Consider the following 19,495-nt stretch of genomic DNA (forward strand, 5'->3'; position numbering starts at 1 on the left):
TGTAGTACATTGTGTACATTTTCATAGTGTTTTCTGTTTGTTTGTTTTATCATGTCAATTTTTATTTTTATCTGTCTAGCTCATCGATATAATATAGGGAAGATAAACAAACACAAAGAACGTTTATGCGGAAAAAATGTATAAATGTGTGTAACGCAACTTAAGTTCTATAAGAAAGCACCATACAAAAAGCGGAATGAAGCCATACAAATATTTGAAAATATGTCAAATCTAAATGTCCCTTTCCCTTTTTGAATGTACTTTTTAATATCCTTTCGCTTTACAGTTACCAAGCTAGACCACGAATATGTTATTGACAGTCAACGAAAGCCCACGTAATGTTCACATTTCGTCACTGAGTTGCATACAACTGCAAAACATAGCTCTACATTCAACATGATGTCTATTTTACTGTGTAGAGAACCTCAGTTGGCCTCGTTGGCCTCTACAGCAATACAATTTTTTTTTTCAATGCCGTCATTCGTTGCACTATATTTTCTAGTGCAATAATTGCACTGTGCTTCTGGTAAAATGTCACATCAGTGAAGTTGGTCCTCATAAAAATAGAGTAGTTTGTTTACCATCTTGTCAGCAATTTTTCTGCAGCTGAATTGGCGCTTTTGTAGTTTTCAGTATAAGTTAGTACTGCTCGCCAACCTCAGACATATTTGTGAATTTCCATTTGCATCCAACAAGTAGCAAGGGGATTATCGTCAAGCTTCAAATAGCTCTATTTCAATTTACAGCTACCGATCCGTATTTGGTGCACGAGGTAGATTTATACACTATGAAGAGAGAGAGATAAAGAGAGGGAGAGAGAGAGAGAGAGAGTAGCGTTCACATGCCAATTCATCTTTATGCAACTCGGAACGATTCTATCCAGGCTATGTGTATCTTTTTCAATGTCGACTTCACAAAGTCAGAAAAACGGTTGGGTTTCAGTAACGGATCAATGGCACCCCGAACAAATTGGAAGCCATTAATATTTTATCTTGACGAATTTTTGACAGTAACAGAGGGTGAGGAGATTTACGGCACGATCAAGATGAATCGAAACGAATTCAACAAATTTACCTTTAAGATTGTTATCGATTAAATAAGAGAACTTGTACCGAATTCGGTGTAAAATGCGAGGTTGTAAATAAATGAAAATTTAATCCATGAGTTGGCGTGTTTTGATGACCGGAAGTTGAGAACATCAGTGATGGGAAACGACTTTCAACGAAAAATCAAAACTAGAGATGTCAAAGTAAGAGGTAAGCAATGACCAACCTTTATCTAACAAAGGACTTAAGACACCGCGGCATCCTGGTTAGCTTTATCGCTCGAATTTTTTTTTTTAATATTTCTGAAATTCGCTGAGAATTGTGTCCGTCTATCGTTCAATTAGTGATCCTTCGGAGAATACATTTACAGACTACCCATTTGTAGTTATTTAGAGACACTCAGTCATTGACACGACATCGATCCAAATATTGAACTAGTCACTTTGAATGTTCGTTTTTTAGACGTTTTTAGAGCTCTTAAAGGTTTTCTTTTCGAGTACCGATAAAAGTTCAACGAACCGATATATGGATAAGGCCACAATTGAAACAGTAAATTCCAACTTCTCGACATTTTTCATTAATGGCCCGGTTATGCAACGTGAAGTTGGCTTGGGTCATCGTAACAAATTCATGAATACACACACATGACAGCAGATGGGTATTTTCACAAAATGTAAACAAGTGCGCACCATTAGCTCTGGTCTTTTACACACAAACCGTTTACACGTTTTACGTACGAATCAGGATACATAGGAACCACGGCAGAGTAAAATAAACCAGTCAGTAGCGGTTCATTTTCGAAACGTCAAATAAGGGATTTAATACACTAGACAGTTTGCGCAAGTGACATATAAATTATAAGTCAACTTATAGCTTCGAAATTATAAGTTATAAGTCAGTCACTTATCAGTTATAAGTTAGGTGGTTATAAGTCATAAGTCGGCTACATATAAAGTGTTTATAAGTTATAAGTCAGTGAGTTATAAGTTATAAGTGCATTTTCAAAATCTCTCAGAAACGTCCAAAAGTATCAAAAAAGTGTGAATTCGACGTTTTTGAGAGATTTTGAAAATTCACTTATAAATTTCACTTTATATGTAGCCGACTTATATCTTACGACTTATAACCACCTAACTTATAACTGATAACTGACTGACTTATAACTTATAATTTCGAAGTTATAAGTTGACTTATAAGTTATATGTCATTTGCGCAAACTGTCTACTCTATGAAAATGAAGTCATGTGAACACTGACATAAATTGAAAAATTTTATTCGCAAAAAATATAGGGCTACTAGATTATTCAGGTCCCTGGTCCAATCGGCGCTACTGCCTGCTCAACTTTACTCTGTCGTGATACGAACTTTACAAATCATAATGGTTTACCCCTGATGTGTCATAGATTTCATGGTAAAACATCGATTTAAAGAATGTTTTTATCAAAAATACGTCACTAAGTCTCATGATTTGTTATTTATCAGTTAAAGTATAGTTTCCACTTAAAAAGAGCACTCCGTTTAGCCTCCATTTACATGACAGTTGTAAAATAGAACAAAAGAACTGTCACGTAAACGGAGTAAAAAATGGAAATAAATTCAATTTCCACTCCGTTTGCGTGACAGTTCTTTTGCTCTATTTTACAACTGTCATGTAGACGGAGGCTAAACGAAGTGGAAACTATACTTAAAGCAGGAGTATACTGTGATGTGGTTAGTAGAATTGACTGTATTAAATGTACGCAGTTCTACTGATTATTGCTAGTCAATATTCACCAAACTCCTATATTTCGTAACTATTACGTAAGTCGAAGATATTTTGTGTAATTAGTCATGGGCACAGTGCATGACACCATCTTCAAAACTCGGGAATCTTGTAGAAAACTGAAAGAAATAGATACAATCGAAGCTATTGATTAGTTTAACGTTCGATTAGATAAAAAAAAGAATGTTTAGCGATGTCTATTGAACTCAAACGACTTATGTAAGTTCTTCCATTGAATTTCTTGTGGACGAGCGTTATTACTATGATTGTTGTCAAGTCGAAAACAAAACTAAACTTATCCATGCTATATCTACGATAATTTTTATCGAAGTCATTATCTAAGTAAAAAAAAGAAGAGAAAAACATTAGGGGTAGACCAAAAGACTATATCGTAGTAAAATCCTACTTTTCGTCGCTGAGTTGCATAGATACCTATTCATTTTTGTTACAGTTACAGGCAGTGAATGTTCATCATGAATTTGCTTCTGCTGTTTTTTTTTAGCTCATCCACACACACAGTTTTGCTGAAATTTCACTGCCTCTGACTGTAATTGAAACATTTCTTTTTTCAAACTACAACACCTCTCGAATCAGAAAAGATGACTAAACTCAAGTATCTTAAAGTTTGATTCACATCACACGCAATTTTATGAATATCCCCAAATAACAGATGATTTTGGTTTACCCTTACCAATACTTTACGCTCCTATGAGTAAGCTACGTTTTACATGTAGACGGAAAACTGTTTGTCATTCAATCAAATCGCATCTCACCGATTACAAATAAACATTTTTTTTATCATAATTTTCAATATCTTGGACATTCAACACATTCACAATAACAAAGTTAATAATCGTACAAAATCAAGGTTTTGCTTCGGACATGTCAGCCGCCAAAATCGAATGCAGCCATGCTTGCGTAGATGATCTATAGATATGTAGAACGTCTTATAAAGCTTGTCACGTTCGTCATGTTCATGTTCATAATTAAAATGAAATGGCTGTATGTAACAACCCAATCCTTCCATTCTCATTTTTTCTTTATATTTGAGAGGTGATGGTGCTGCGACCGAAGTAAATTACAACCAGATACATGAAAATCCAATGGCTAATTTTGCTGTGCATTCATTTGATAAGCAGATCCATTGCCTTGATCGTATCAGACGGTCAATGTAAAGTGCATAGTGCACCCTATGCGTCATTGGAGCGTATCATAATAATCACCAAATAATCTCTCACTTTCCTATAATTTTGTGTAGCTGTGCCTCATAAGATTTTATTATCGGCTGACACATCTCGAATTTACATAGATAGCATATGGTATGGTTTCACATACAAATGAATTCAGTATTGAGATAAATCCCAACGTATAACACAGTAATAAGGTAGTCGTAGTTGTTACAGAATTTTGTAAATTAGTTGCTATAAAACTAAGGCTTAAGACAGAAAGGTGTCGTCGAAACCAGAAGTGCAAGTTGAGGAATTAAAATGAGAGCTTTGTGCATTACTGTGATAACATGCATCTGGCTGTTAAGTTTAAGTGAAAGTGTCGACGGTGCCAAAATTCTTTCATTTTCGTTCATGTCCAGTAAAAGTCATAAAATCACTTACGAACCACTGCTTCGGGAACTGGCTCGAAGGGGCCATCAAGTGACGGTATTAAGTCCTATTGCATCGAAGAATGAAACGAATTTCGTTAACATTCCCACCGTTGATCCGGACCTAGCGTTCGGCAGCGCTCCAAATTTTTTCGAAATGAAGCAATCTATGAGTCCGCTGATTACTGCTATATTCAATCCATTTCTCATGATGAGAAGCTTGATGACACCAGTCTGCCAAATAGGCTACGCACTTCCCATCATAAACAAAGTGTTGGAAGAAAAATGGGATTTGGTATTCTTTACACCGTTGTTCAACGAATGCTTGTATGGATTGGTTCATAAGCTCAACACCAGTACTGTACTCTATACACAAACAACCGTTCCGACTTGGATAGCTGACAATTTGGGTAGTCCAAATCCACCGTCTTACGTATCAAGTATGTTGGTTGGTTACGAAGAGCGAATGTCTCTATGGGAAAGAATGTTCAACTGCTTTCGAACAGTTTTCGACTGGATTGTAATGAATTGGTTTTATTTCCCAAGAATGGAGGCAATCTATCGCGATGCGTTCAATGACCCGCAGATGCCAGGAATTAAAGAAATCGAGAGAAACGCGAGTATTCTTCTAATGAATAGCCAGATCAGTTTCTCATCTCCACGACCTTATCTACCCGATTTGATTGAAGTTGGAGGATTGCATTTGGTGCCTGCAAAACCTGTACAGCCAAAGGTTATTTCATTCTTTATTTTATAGTTACCAACTGTGTTCAATGGAAAATATAACTTGCAGGAACTGGACGATTTTCTGAATGGAGGTAAAGACGGTTTCATACTGTTCAGTATGGGCTCTGCTCTACAAGGAGTTGACATGCCGGAAAACTACCGAAAACTGTTCCTCGGCGCTTTTTCCAAATTGAAGCAACGAGTTATTTGGAAATGGGAGACCGAAGAGATGGATGATCTCCCGCCGAACGTAAAGCTAAGCAAATGGCTTCCACAGCAAGATGTCTTAGGCCATAAAAACATTAAACTATTCCTAACGCACGGAGGTTTCGGAAGTACAATGGAAGCACTTTACCATGGAGTACCCTTAGTTGGCATACCAATGCTCGGGGATCAGCCCAGTAATATGAAGAAAGCGGAGAAAAAAGGATTTGCCATTCCGTTAGACTTCAATACGTTAACCGAAGAAATTCTTCTCAATGCAATTAACAAAGCCATCAATGATCCCAGGTGAGTAGCAGCAGTCAGCCGAATATTTTTAGGTTTTTAATTTTCTCCACTTTCATTGGTCAGCTATCGCCAAACCGTTAAAAAACTTTCGAGCGTTTTCTTAGACCAAATGGAAAAACCATTAGACCGAGCAGTTTTCTGGATTGAGTATGTACTTCGACACCACGGAGCCGTCCATTTGCGATCAGCAGCCAGAGAATTGAACTATTTCCAATATTTCTCGGTTGATGTTTTTGTTATTTTTGTAGCCATAATTGTTATCGATATTTTGATTTTGAGAGCAATATTGAAGAAATGCTTCAGCTCGAAGTCGAAACCAGGGGCCAGCAAGAAGAAGAAGGCCCAATAATTTGGTCGATTCTTATTTTCGATTCTTTTTTAGTTTAAATTATAATTAAAATGAATTTTCAACTGTAGTTACCAGGAAGTAAATAGCCTCAATACAAACAACACATACTCTTCGGGGTTGGACTCATTTTGTATAAGGAAGATGTCGAAGATGTCACTTTGTAAATTATTGTGAATGACGCGGCGCGAGATTCCTTAACACCAGTTCTCGTCTTCGGCTTGAATTTACGAACTGTGCGTTTGTTGAAAAGACAGTTGACGCTCAGAAACACTTGTGAGTTTTCGTTTATGACAAAACTGTTTCCTCATGTAATGAATTGCTTTCGCAGCATCCAAAGTAACACATGATTGCGTGTTGTTAAATAATAACTTGCTTTGCTTGTCTAACAAAATAGCGATCCGAACGCCATCTAACTGTTTTGGGTCGATATTGAATTTTAGCAGTTTGCACAACATTCAAGCTGTGATATTCTTGTATTTCAAGTGTAACATGAAACAACACAACTTTTGATGGCTGAACCAGACATTAGAGGGAAATTGTCAAGTCAAGACAACCAGCTTGGCCTCTAGAATAGCTATGATAGACACCCGAAAAATTGTAAAATGTCTAAAACTAAAATCAGATGCGCAGAAACTTCTAAATTAACGCCAAGGTTCTGAAAGACGATTTCAACTTAACAAAAAAAAATGTTTTCAAGTTGACTTTTCAAACAATATACATGTCTGAATTGTCAAGATTTGTGTTTCACCCGCCTTCGTAAGTGTCTTAACCTGTTCTTTCAGAACCTTGGTAAGTGCGGTCGAAATTGAAAATGGAAAGTGCGGAGGTCTTTCTAACGTAGCGTCATTTTCATATAATGAAGCGTTGAAATGTATTTTTCTTCCTGTAGTACCAACACCGTCACATTCACTCACCAAATTTAGTACCGAAAGAGCAACATTCTCCCCTACTATTTTCTCTCAATTTTCATTCCCGCTTATGTCATTTTCGATCCTATCTTTATTCTTTCCCAAATGTGTCAAGTTGTTGTATGTACGCGAATGTAATGTTTTTAGTGTTTTGTGACAATGCATTCATAAGGATTGCTTTCAGCATTCATACGGACTGCTTTCGGCATTCATTCGGATGTCTTTCGGCATTCCTACAGATTGCTTATTTTTCGACATTTGTGAGAATACATGCATTGCACACGGAACGGACTTCTTTAGGCATTCATACGGATTACTTTCGGCATTAATATGGAATGCTTTTGCACCGGTATGTTGTTCAGTTTTGTTGTTATGTTTTGTTCGGAATGTGACTTTGGTACTCCAGGAAGAAAAATAGTATACAAACCACGGATCAAAAAGGTGTGTTTTAGACCCAGGTGGTGAAAACGTCCAGGGATGGAGCGACGCGAAGCCTTTTTGATCCTTGGTATGTAACATACTATTTCGGTTCACTTTTTCATCGAATCGTTCACTTAAAATTCAAATTTTAGGCAAACTTACGGCTTGCAAGAAATTGAAAATATTTTTGATAGTTTTTCTGGGGGAAGTTATTACATCCACTCGGTAGATTGTTTTGCAAACTTTTTTATGCTGTTGATTGTCGGCGTTCCAGAAGAAAGTTAAGATGGAAAATCGGAAATGGATCGGTTTTTTGCAACGGGGGTAGCGGTAAGTCATTATGTGCCTAGTAACTTCCACATTTATTGCTGTGTTGAATAATATTAGAAATACATTAGATTGTGTCGTGGTTCAGTGCTGCTTTGAGTAGAATAATGTTAGCTGCTAAACCTAACTGGATAACTTAAACTCGGGTCTATTATGAACACTGACACTGATGAACGTTGTTAGATTTACCAAGTCGAATATTTTAATGTTTTATCCTAAGAAGACAGAGCACTGCTCCTAGCATGAACACTAAATTGAAAAGTGTCAAATTTTGAGGCTTAAGTGAAGAAGTTCCCGTTTATTATTGTTGATAACTCATTCATCGAAATCAAGTTATCCATCTTTACAAAAGAAACGCAGTGCCTACTGTGATTTGATTCCGAATATGTTCTATGTCATAGCACTGCTACACTACACGTAGCAGAGCTGTGTCTTTGTTCATGCTAGTATCACTGCTGTGCCTACGATCATATTACTGTACCGGTTGCTCTTAGGCTGATCTATACGTGTTGGAGGTCCGAATTCGCAGTCACTAATGCTATTTCTGCCAAAAGAGACGGCAGATATGAGGTCGTAGTTCACCCAACTTTATCAATTACGCAAAAGTATGTAGCCCAGCACAAACAGTCATTTTTCGATTATGTGTTGTGTTTTTAGTCACAACAAGAAATCATGACTCATGTCTTAGCACAAGGAATGCAAAACATACTTTGATAGAAAAGTCCTCCGCATATTTCGTATGTTCATGCTAGGAGCAGGGCTATGATAATGTGCTATGTATGTCGCGTGGAATAGGTTTGTCCCAAGTAACTGTAAACACGACTAGTCGTAAGAACACGATTTCATCCACAGAGATCGGTTTTCACGCAAATATTGATGACGTTATGTCTCTATGTATGAATTTTGACAATTGACGCCGTAAGTGCGGTTGATATTCAAAATGAAATGTGTGCAACACTTTCTAACGCAGTGTCATTTTCATACAAGGAAGCGTTGAAATGTATTTTTCGGTTCACTTTTTCATCGAATCGTTCACTTGAAATTCAAATTTTAGGCACACTTACGGCGTGAATTAGTATGGCCTTGGAACAGACGAATTTTGAGACAATTTAGCTGAGAAAACATTAAGTCGACTGTCCCATGTCTCAGGAACATTGTAACAATGAAAATGACTCACATAAATAATTCTAGCCAAAAATGATTGAAGGGATTTCATACTTTCGACTTGTAGTTTATTCGGACTTGATATAAATATTAAACTTAACAACTACTGTACAATTCAACATTCTGTCAATAAATCAATTGAAATAAAGTCTTAGTCATCGTAGCGTCGACCTCTTTTTTTGACACACTTAACAACCGTCACTGCTGCGATAATAATCACAATAAATCCAAATAGAGCCCAGTTAATTGAAATACATATCCAGGCTGGAGTTATATTGTCGCATTTTGAGGTTACAATTGTCACAGTAGCCGTTATCAACCAAGCAACACGAATGATGACGATGATGGCCAAGGAGTAGTTTACGTAAGCTACATTTTCTGGTTTAATTTGGATGAAATTGCGGTAAAATTCTGGAATTTGCTGTAGGATGAAAGTTGTCATTTTGATTGATTACTGAATTACTTGCGGTTTTCACGTCAAATCAGGTCAGTCCAATATTATTTCAATCCGATTCAGATTAGAAAACCTGGACTCAGGTTAGTATCAAGTTTGACAAGATAACAATAGAAAAGTTTGAATTAGGTCTCTTTTGCGTCTTCTCGTCACGTGTAGATTCAATTGGCATCGGAGAATCTAGCACACGCGATCATAGTATGAGCCCTTTTACTGCATGTAACGAAAAGTCATGACTGTGTCAGATTCGCCCCTTAGAGGTGAATCTGACACACCATAAATTTGTATGATGTGCTAGACTACTCCACGCCCGTGTTTTTAGCCCCGTACGAAGTACTGGGGGCTTATAAGATTAATATGCCGTTTGTAACACGTCGAATTGGAAGCAGACAGTAAGGGCAAAGCATTTGGTTATGTTAATAGATGACGAATCCGCAATAAAAAAAATGTCCGTCCGTCCGTCCGTCTGTGATCCCTCTAGCTTGAGCAAATCACAACCTTTTTTCAAAATTCTTTTTTTCCCCGATTGGTATCGACAAAAGTAAGGTCAAGTTCGGAAATAGGCATGGTAGGGTCGGCCCTTCCAGAGCTAGGGCCCTATAGGTGTTTTTCAGTCTTTCGACGATATCTACCGAAATACGCACGCAATAGCTGCTTGTGATATATCAAATGAAAGGTATTGACGAGTAGAACAAAGTTGCTGAACATTGTTTTTGGGTAAGATGCAACTCGAGCTTATTGGGAGGGCTCAAAGGTCGTTACTCGGCCCTAAGTGTTTTTTGCACATAAATCGAGTAAATCTCATCCGATTTTGTTAGATTTAGTTTTTTATGGAAGGGAATTGAATACCGAAAATAACGTGGCGAAAAAAGTTTCAAATTTGGGCCCTTGGACTAAGGCTGCTACTCGGCCCTAAGGGTTTTTTGCACATAAATCGAGTAAATCTCATCCGATTTTGCTAGTTTTTGTTTCATTTGAGAGATAATTGAATACCTAATAGAAAGTTGGCAAAAAATGTTGGGTTTCTAAAATAATATCGTAAATTGTTGGTTTTATTTGAGAGGTACTTCCTACGGGCTTTCGTAATTGCGCTATGCGCAATTTTAAAAATGAACAGTTTCAGTAAATTTGACCATGCCCAACTTGACTTGCATTCTGGTAACAGACGCATTAGAGGGTTGTAGACGTATTAGGGTTCCGGGCGTATTACGGCTACGGATGTATTATGGTTACGGACGAAATAGGATTACGGGTCGTGCGGGGCTAAGTCGCAGCAAACGCTCCGACTGTTCTGATGCCTTGTTTTTTTTGATGACTTATGGCGATACCCTTGAAATGTAATTAACACCTTTGTTTTTCTCTTGGTGAACAAAGAACTATTTTTAACCTAAATATATAGCTACGCAACCGGAGTTGTAAAAACTTTGATTTTATGTAATTACTGGCAAACTTAACGAATCGATGTTGCTTATTTGATCATTTTATTTATTTTTAATTTCAAAGGGACATCGCAAGCCAACACATCGAATGGTTTCTCAATTTTGAGATTTTAAAACTATTTATTTGTTCACAATCATTTAGTAAATTAATAACATTTACCTGCAAAATTCCCAGGACAGTTCCGAGAATCATGACTATTAAAGCAACATTATGACAATGCCTTAACATCGGAACACCCAATGCTATTGTAATAATATGCCCGATAGATGTACCAACGAAAAAAATCAAGAGAACCACGAACTTTCCCTTCTTTATTCTTTCATTTCTAACATCATTATCATCTGTTACAATAGCACGTTGAGAACTCGATTCCGGATCCATTGATCTATCTATTTCCAGCATTGAAGCTATTCATTGCCTCGAATTTATTGATTTTATTAGATTCAGAGTCGTTAATGGTGACAACGAAATGATCCGTTGCCTTTATGGTACATTCTAATTGTAATAAACACGAAGCTAGTTCCAGAGTTTGGTGTGATTGCTACACTTTTAAATTGTCTGACTTATCTCTTTTGAGTTATTTTGCCAACACTAACTAATAATGACAATTTGAATCAATACCTTTCCTCCACACAAACAGTGTGTTAATTTCGACATTGTGACGCTACAGCAGATAAAATTGATAAGAGAAAATTTATCAACTTTTTCTCTATGAACGTATTTATGTACTCCTCATTGATATGGTGTTAGTCACTCAGTGTGTACTTGGGACAAATGACTAAACTTACATCGGTATCAGGGCCTATTATTGGAGAAAATCGATTTCTTCAACTTCGGTATGTACATTTTTGGACACTCAAGAAACCAATGATTCCCCTAGCTTATCCTAAGATATGGTAGTCCTGCCAGCCAAATAGAGGGATTTAATCAGATTGAATTTTACTTTTCGTTTTCTGTTCGTCATAGGTACCCAAAAAAAGGTGAATGTCGTCAGAACTACCCTTAATGTGTGCTGCAGGAAATTCCGCCTAAATCTGTGTTGTCAAATAATATAATTGTTGCATTTTCATGATTTTTACATTGGAATCCACTTCATTAAATATCCTTTACTGCAGACTACCGCAGCACTAATCAGTGCTTAATTTGTGCTGACAAATGGCATTACTATAATTCTTCAAATTGTCGCACTTATACCTTCAGACAACAACGAAAACGTCGTTCCTCATTGGATTATTGGTTACTTCGAATTGCCACTAATATCGTTTTCATCATTTTTATTGCCTGAACATATACACAAAAGAATCGCGGAGTCTCGAAGATACACAAATATCCAAAAATCCAAATATCGTTGCTAAGTCCAAGGTTGTATTGAGTGGGCTACGCCGATTACCATTTTTAGCCCCGTACGAAGTACTGGGGGCTTATAAGATTAATATGCCGTTTGTAACACGTCGAATTGGAAGCAGACAGTAAGGGCAAAGCATTTCGTTGTGTTCATAGATGACGAATCCGCAATAAAAAAAATGTCCGTCCGTCCGTCCGTCCATCCGTCCGTCCGTCTGTGACCCCTCTAGCTTGAGCAAATCACAACCTTTTTTCAAAATTCTTTTTTTTCCTTGATTGGTATCGACAAAAGTAAGGTCAAGTTCGGAAATGGGCATGGTAGGGTCGGCCCTTCCAGAGCTAGGGCCCTATAGGTGTTTTTCAGTCTTTCGACGATATCTACCCAAATACGCACGCAATAGCTGCTTCTGATATATCAAATGAAAGGTATTGACGAGTAGAACAAAGTTGCTGAACATTGTTTTTGGGTAAGATGCAACGCGAGCTTGTTGGGAGGGCTCAAAGGTCGTTACTCGGCCCTAAGTGTTTTTTGCACATAAATCGAGTAAATCTCATCCGATTTTGCTAGATTTTGTTCCATTTGAGAGATAATTGAATGCCGAATAGAATGGTGGCAAAAAAAGTTTTAAATTTGGGCCCTTGGACTAAGGCCGCTACTCGGCCCTAAGTTTTGCACATAAATCGAGGAAATCTCATCCGATTTTGCTAGTTTTTGTTTCATTTCTGAGATAATTGAATGCCGAATAGAATGATGGCAAAAAAGTTTCAAATTTGGGCCCTTGGACTAAGGCCGCTACTCGGCCCTAAGTGTTTTTTGCACATAAATCGAGTAAATCTCATCCGATTTTGCTAGTTTTTGTTTCATTTGAGAGATAATTGAATACCGAATAGAATGATGGCAAAAAAAGTTTTAAATTTGGGCCCTTGGACTAAGGCCGCTACTCGGCCCTAAGTGTTTTTTGCACATAAATCGAATAAATCTCATCCGATTTTGCTAGATTTTGTTTCATTTGAGAGATAATTGAATGCCGAATAGAATGATGGCAAAAAAAAGTTTCAATTTTGGGCCCTTGGACTAAGGCCGCTACTCGGCCCTAAGTGTTTTTTGCACATAAATAGAATAAATCTCATCCGATTTTGCTAGATTTTGTTTCATTTGAGAGATAATTGAATGCCGAATAGAATGATGGCAAAAAAAAGTTTCAAATTTGGGCCCTTGGACTAAGGCCGCTACTCGGCCCTAAGTGTTTTTTGCACATAAATCGAATAAATCTCATCCGATTTTGCTAGATTTTGTTTCATTTGAGAGATAATTGAATGCCGAATAGAATGATGGCAAAAAAAGTTTTAAATTTGGGCCCTTGGACTGAGGCCGCTACTCGACCCTAAGTGTTTTTTGCACATAAATCGAATAAATCTCATCCGATTTTGCTAGATTTTGTTTCATTTGAGAGATAATTGAATGCCGAATAGAATGATGGCAAAAAAAAGTTTCAAATTTGGGCCCTTGGACTAAGGCCGCTACTCGGCCCTAAGTGTTTTTTGCACATAAATCGAATAAATCTCATCCGATTTTGCTAGATTTTGTTTCATTTGAGAGATAATTGAATGCCGAATAGAATGATGGCAAAAAAAGTTTTAAATTTGGGCCCTTGGACTAAGGCCGATACTCGGCCCTAAGTGTTTTTTGCACATAAATCGAATAAATCTCATCCGATTTTGCTAGTTTTTGTTTCATTTGAGAGGTAATTGAATACCCAATGGAAAGTTGGCAAAAAATGTTGGGTTTCTAAAATAATGTCGTAAATTGTTGGTTTTATTTGAGAGGTACTTCGTACGGGCTTCCGTAATTGCGCTATGCGCAATTTTAAAAATGAACACTTTTGGTAAATTTGACCATGCCCAACTTGATTTGCATTTTGGTAACAGACGCATTAGAGGGTTGTAGACCAGTTCAACGGCGCGAGTAGATTACAAACAAGCCATACAAGACAAGAACGAAATCTTCAAACAGCACGAGCAGAAAGACATCCAGGAATTCTTTGAAAATCTGGAGGGACATGACCCCCAAGTCCGCATAAGATTAACATTTAAATTTCTCAGGCGTTATCGTCAACAGAAAAGTGGCACAAACAAAGGAATTAAAATACCACTAAGCTCTTGGGAATCAGCACTCAGGGATACAAGCACTGAACCACGAATACATACTATTGAAGAAACAGACCACTGGCCGATAGGACCACCACCAACAGAGGAGCACATTCAGTCCTTCTTACGCCGAATGAGAAATGGTACTGCTGCCGGTGTCGATACAGTAAATGTGGAATTGCTCAAGGCCGCACCAGAACCGCTCATTAAAGAACTTACTGAACTAATAAGTGACATCTGGTTCCAAAACAAAGTTCCATCAGAATGGTTGACAACCATACAGATACCGATCCCGAAAAAAGGGCGACCAAAACGGATTGAGGATTTTAGAAGAATCACACTGTGTTCCGTTGCATACAAGGTCTATACGATGTTCTTGCTTGAAAGATTACTAGGACACGTACATATTCCATTATACCAAGCTGGATTTCAGCGGAACAGATCGTGCGATGATCAAATATTTGTGCTAAAAAGAATATTGAATTGAATTGAATTTATTTCCACCGCCAAAGACTGGCTGAATAATCTGATACATTTACATAAATACAAACATAGTTTAACTAATACTATCATACAACAAATCTGTACAAACAATCACAGCAGATTAATACCTAATTTATCAATAATCACACTTTTAAAAGACAGTCTATTATTACACTTCGTCACTTCCGTTTTATGTTCATTAATGAGCCTAATTAGACGAACTAAAGTCTGATTAGTTAAGTACATATTGGAATACCTTGGCTCGATCAATAGTTGCATCGTAGACTCTCTAAAATTGTAAGCACTTTGGACGTTTCGAACAAATCTTGGTGATATCAAATCGTCGACAATATTACGTTTGTAAATGTCGAAGGCGAGTATTGCATCTGCAACAGTACGTCGTTTTTCCAAACTTTGTAGCTTCAGTTGTTTGCATCGATCTTCATACGGTGCAAGTCTGTATGTTGTCGCGTTGCTTCGGCTTTCCAATAAGTAGATTACGAACTGCTTCTGTACGGATTCGATATCGTCTTTGTATACTTGTGCTGCTGGGTTCCAAATGGGCGATGCGAACTCAAGCCTCGACCGAACGTATGCCACATAGAGTATTCGCTGCGTTTCTTTCGTAAAATTGCCATTTGAAAAGTGTTTTATGCAGCCAATTGTCTGGCGACACTTCATTGTCATCTGTTCGATGTGACTACCCGGATGAAACCATCTATTAACCAATACGCCCAAATCGCTCGTTTCCTCGACTCTGCTGATGATCTTATCGCCCATTGTATAATCGGCACGGATGAACGATGGTTCGTGTCGATATAAACTGAATATGTAGCATTTTTCCTCGTTGAAGAATAGACGGTTCGCTGTATTCCAGTTTACTACATTGTCGATGTCGCGCTGCATTTTACGTGTGTCGTAGTGGTCAGAAATTATGGACGCCAATTTAATATCATCCGCAAACAGTAGAGTATTCGCGAATTCCACTGAGTCAACAATGTCATTTATGAACACAATAAACATAAGCGGTCCGAGTGAACTCCCAGGCGGTACTCCTGATGGTGACTCATAGCATCTTGATTTGGAATTGCCAATTTGAACGTAATTGGTCCTACCAACCAAATATTGACAAATCCATCGTGCAGTTTTCTTACCGATTCCAAATCTAGCTAACTTGATAATTAACAACAAAATTACTAACTTATCGAATGCCGTCTTGTAGTCGCCGTAGAATATGTCAAGCTGTGCTAAACGTTCAAAAGCGGCATGTGCCAGTATAGACAACCCTAGCAGATTCGTGACAACTGATCTTTTGTCTCTGAAACCATGTTGTGCACTTTTCAATTGAGGCTGGATCTTTTCACTGACTTTACGTTTCATGGCAATTTCGTGGATTTTAAGAAGCAGCGTTTGAATGGCAACGACTCTGTAGTTCGTAACGTTAGCTTTGTCACCTTTCTTATGGACAGGAACAACCCGCGACATTTTTGCTGCGGCCGCAATCTTTCCAGAATCAAATGATTTTTGATGCAGCAGCCAAATAGGCCATACGATCGTTGGTGCACACATTTTGATAACCAATGGCTTAATGTCATCCGGACCAGCACCACTTTTCCAATCAAGCGAATGAATTGCTGCCTCAATGTCGAACAACGATAAATTTATTTCCTCAGCGCCACTTATAGGAACATAAACATCGTCGAAGTTCCAGTTTCCTTCGTCCTTTACATAAATCGATTCGAAGTAATCAGCGAATAAGTTGACAGTTTCTTCCGTTGATGTGCCAATTTTATCGCCATATTTCATTACGTCAGGATACCTCTCGTTACGACCGTTCATTTTGACAAATTTCCAAAATTCCGACGGATTTGACTTGATGTTCTCTTGTGTGCGTAGATTGAATTCATCGAATTGACGGTCACATTCTTCACTAAATACCTTTTCTGCTGCCTCATATTCGGTCATTGATGCCTGCCCATCACCCTTGCGCTTGTGCAGTTTGTTCCGACGATTCTTTAGATGCTGAATGTCCTGATTCCACCATTTCGGTTTGTTCGAATACTTTTTAATCGTTCTCGTTGGTATGTTTTGCTCAATGAGAGACTGCATCGTTTGAGTGAAAAATTCGTACGCTGATTCGTCATTTCTCATGTTGAATTCGTGCTGGAAATTTATTGCTTCCAATTGTTGTGCCATCCTTACATAATTTCCACGTTTGTATTGACGAACAGTGACGGTTTCCGTATACGACGATGATTTCGAATAATCCAATTTGATTTCATACGGAATGTGTCTGGCGTCTTGCTGTGACTGCTCGATGATAGTATGTCGGTCACTTGTTACGTTTACTGCATCAGACTCATTCACGAATACCAAGTCCAAAACGTTTGAAGCATTATTGCGGAAATTCGAGAGTTGTGATAGTGGCAGGCTAAGCATTTTGTCCAAAAAGTCGAGCGCATCAGTTTGGAAGCACGAACGATTTCCATTAGCATTGTGATCGGTCGAAGCATACGGTAGATAGGCGTTTTCATCGTCATCATCGAGAGACCAGTTTATGTCATGTAGATTGAAGTCGCCCAGGACAATTATTCGGTGATTACGATACTTCTCTACGATGAGTTTCACATGATGATAATGTTTCAGAGCAATGCTCAGGTCAAATACACTCATGTAGCAGACGTATAGGATTAATGACCGAGGTTTGATGTGTATCTCGACCACCACGAATTCGCTCGCCTCCTCCGGTCCAATTTCAGAATTGATCGGAACTGAATTACTTCTCAATGTATAATGCACCAATACTGCAACTCCACCCGATCGTCTCAACATTTGTACAATTCTGTCACACCGGTAAACATTGAATTTGTCTGGAAAATATACACTGCTGGATTGTCCATTGCCAAACATGGTTTCGGTGAAACAGAGCGCCTTGTAAATGGATAATTCGATTTTCATGTTGATATTTCGTTTGTTCATGATGCTGCGGACGTTGTTAAAGTAGATCGGTAATGTATGCAAACGTTCGGTATCTTCAACTGATTGTGATAGTTCCAATGGCAAGGTTTGACGGGTTGCTGAATTACCACTTGCGTTTTGGAAAAATGACGTGATGAGCGATTGTAACTTCGGCATACGATTTGGACATGCGACAATAGAATTTATTTTCAAATCAATTGGTGTAGTGTCAACGATTGCTTGGCGAGAACATATACTGTTTAATTTGTTACCTGAGCGGTATCCATCGCTGTTTGATCTGGATCCTTCGGTAGGCGTTCCGAGTTTTTTGATGCTTCCACTTGTTGCGAAGTTTGTCCCACACGTGCTCCAGTTGACGGTTTATGTTCAATTTCGAATTCACGGATCTGACTGTTTGACGGCCAATACATCGGTTGCATCAGAGTACTGAAATTCGCTTGTTTGCATCCAATGAAGAAGGATACGAACGAATACGTTGTGATGTCGCGATTCTTCTTGACCAGTTTACGAACTTCAAATTCAGTTGAAGCGATTCCAGTCGACCCCTTGATGTGCTCCGTTATTTCTGCTTCCGTCGTATCTCGATGAATACCAGAAATCCAGACACCCTTCTCGTGTTCCAGTCGACCAGCTCGCTTTTGTTTGGGCGGTGAAAGAGGTTTTCCAATCAAGATATTAGAAGTACCGGCAGTCACAGGCTTCGACATTTTCGGCGTTTTCATTGGCTTCAATGATTTCGGTATTTCCATACGCTTAGTAGACCTTGGCGTTCCAATCGAATCGATTCCTTTCCGTTCTATGCTGGCATATGTGGCTTTGGACTCATTGGTAGATTCAACAACTGCGGCTGTATTTTCTCGAACCGTTCCATTCATTTTCTCCACCGATATCTGCAGACCAGCGATCGTGTTCGTTTGAGAATCGATTTTCTGAACCAAAGCGTCGATTGCAGTTTGAAGTTGTTGATTCTGCTTAACAGACGTAACTTTTGGCGATGTAACAACAAAAGCCGGTGACTTCGACAATGCCAACGTTGAATTTTGAATATCAATCGTACGCTGAACCATATTTCCTGATCCATTCGGTTGTTTACGTTTCGGCGATTTCGGATAGGCCAGGCACTCATCACAAACCATCCTGATGTTGTCGATAATAAAAATTTCCTCGGGATTTCTTCCTTCAAGTCCGTAGCATCGCCAATGTATCGGCTCTTGACAAATGATACATTGCCAGTCCATATTCACATCCCGGTTTTCCTTCGGACACTCGTTTGAACATTTCCGGATCGACGGCATGATCAGTTAATTAAAATCGTTCGACAGGTTGAAAGTTCACTGCTATGGGACTATAGACGGCTGCGGTCGAAATTTTTTGACAGCGACGGGTGGCGTCTGGACAATCAAATTGCGGTTATGTCCTTTCACACAAAGTTGTCTGCGGCTTACGAAGCAAAAACACTTTAATTCACTATAACTCCAACAATTTACTATACTACAACACTTGCTGAGTAACTTCAAACACAAAAAACGTACAAAAACTTTTCATAAAACAGTCAATTTGACGATCAAAATAGGCGTTACAAAAACTTGTTGTTGTTATTCTTCTTCTTCTTCACTTCAAATCCCGAAAAAAGGGCGACCAAAACGGATTGAGGATTTTAGAAGAATCACACTGTGTTCCGTTGCATACAAGGTCTATACGATGTTCTTGCTTGAAAGATTACTAGGACACGTACATATTCCATTATACCAAGCTGGATTTCAGCGGAACAGATCGTGCGATGATCAAATATTTGTGCTAAAAAGAATACTAGAAGAACGCTGGAGGAAAGGACTGAC

At 38.4% G+C, this 19,495-nt stretch overlaps 2 protein-coding genes and 1 long non-coding RNA gene across 3 annotated transcripts; 1 reads left to right on the forward strand and 2 right to left on the reverse strand.

Annotated features, from left to right (window-relative positions):
- The first annotated feature begins 4,164 nt into the window (after positions 1-4,164).
- On the forward strand, positions 4,165-6,073 carry LOC119084856 (UDP-glucosyltransferase 2-like). The gene is made up of 3 exons (XM_037194990.1): positions 4,165-5,138; positions 5,199-5,641; positions 5,705-6,073. Exons 1-3 carry the CDS (start codon positions 4,296-4,298, stop codon positions 5,988-5,990), a joined length of 1,572 nt encoding a protein of 523 aa, XP_037050885.1. The 5' UTR covers positions 4,165-4,295; the 3' UTR covers positions 5,991-6,073.
- Positions 6,074-8,860: 2,787 nt separating this feature from the next.
- LOC119084916 lies at positions 8,861-11,315 on the reverse strand. Its single transcript, XR_005089161.1, has 2 exons — positions 10,863-11,315; positions 8,861-9,230 (listed from the first exon to the last, which is right to left on the reverse strand). It is a non-coding gene; the product is annotated as an uncharacterized LOC119084916 (long non-coding RNA).
- Positions 11,316-14,607: 3,292 nt separating this feature from the next.
- LOC119085488 lies at positions 14,608-18,793 on the reverse strand. The gene is made up of 3 exons (XM_037195903.1): positions 17,909-18,793; positions 15,180-17,804; positions 14,608-14,661 (listed from the first exon to the last, which is right to left on the reverse strand). The coding sequence occupies exons 1-3, from the start codon at positions 18,791-18,793 to the stop codon at positions 14,608-14,610; spliced, it is 3,564 nt and encodes a 1,187-aa protein (XP_037051798.1).
- Positions 18,794-19,495: the final 702 nt, after the last annotated feature.

The sequence above is a fragment of the Bradysia coprophila genome, unplaced genomic scaffold (genome assembly GCF_014529535.1).
Source record: "Bradysia coprophila strain Holo2 unplaced genomic scaffold, BU_Bcop_v1 contig_94, whole genome shotgun sequence".
NCBI lineage: Eukaryota > Metazoa > Arthropoda > Insecta > Diptera > Sciaridae > Bradysia > Bradysia coprophila.

Excerpts from the sequence above, each read along its gene's own strand:
- LOC119084856 (XM_037194990.1), top strand. The coding sequence starts at position 4,296 with ATGAGAGCTTTGTGCATTACTGTGATAACATGCATCTGGCTGTTAAGT. Across the intron at positions 5,139-5,198 it reads CAAAACCTGTACAGCCAAAG|GAACTGGACGATTTTCTGAA; the intron begins GTTATTTCATTC and ends TATAACTTGCAG. Across the intron at positions 5,642-5,704 it reads AAAGCCATCAATGATCCCAG|CTATCGCCAAACCGTTAAAA; the intron begins GTGAGTAGCAGC and ends TTCATTGGTCAG.
- LOC119085488 (XM_037195903.1), bottom strand. The coding sequence starts at position 18,793 with ATGGTTTGTGATGAGTGCCTGGCCTATCCGAAATCGCCGAAACGTAAA. Across the intron at positions 17,805-17,908 it reads CAGCGATGGATACCGCTCAG|TTACAATCGCTCATCACGTC; the intron begins GTAACAAATTAA and ends CGTATGCCGAAG. Across the intron at positions 14,662-15,179 it reads AATCCGTACAGAAGCAGTTC|CACAAATATTTGATCATCGC; the intron begins GTAATCTACTTA and ends TATTCTTTTTAG.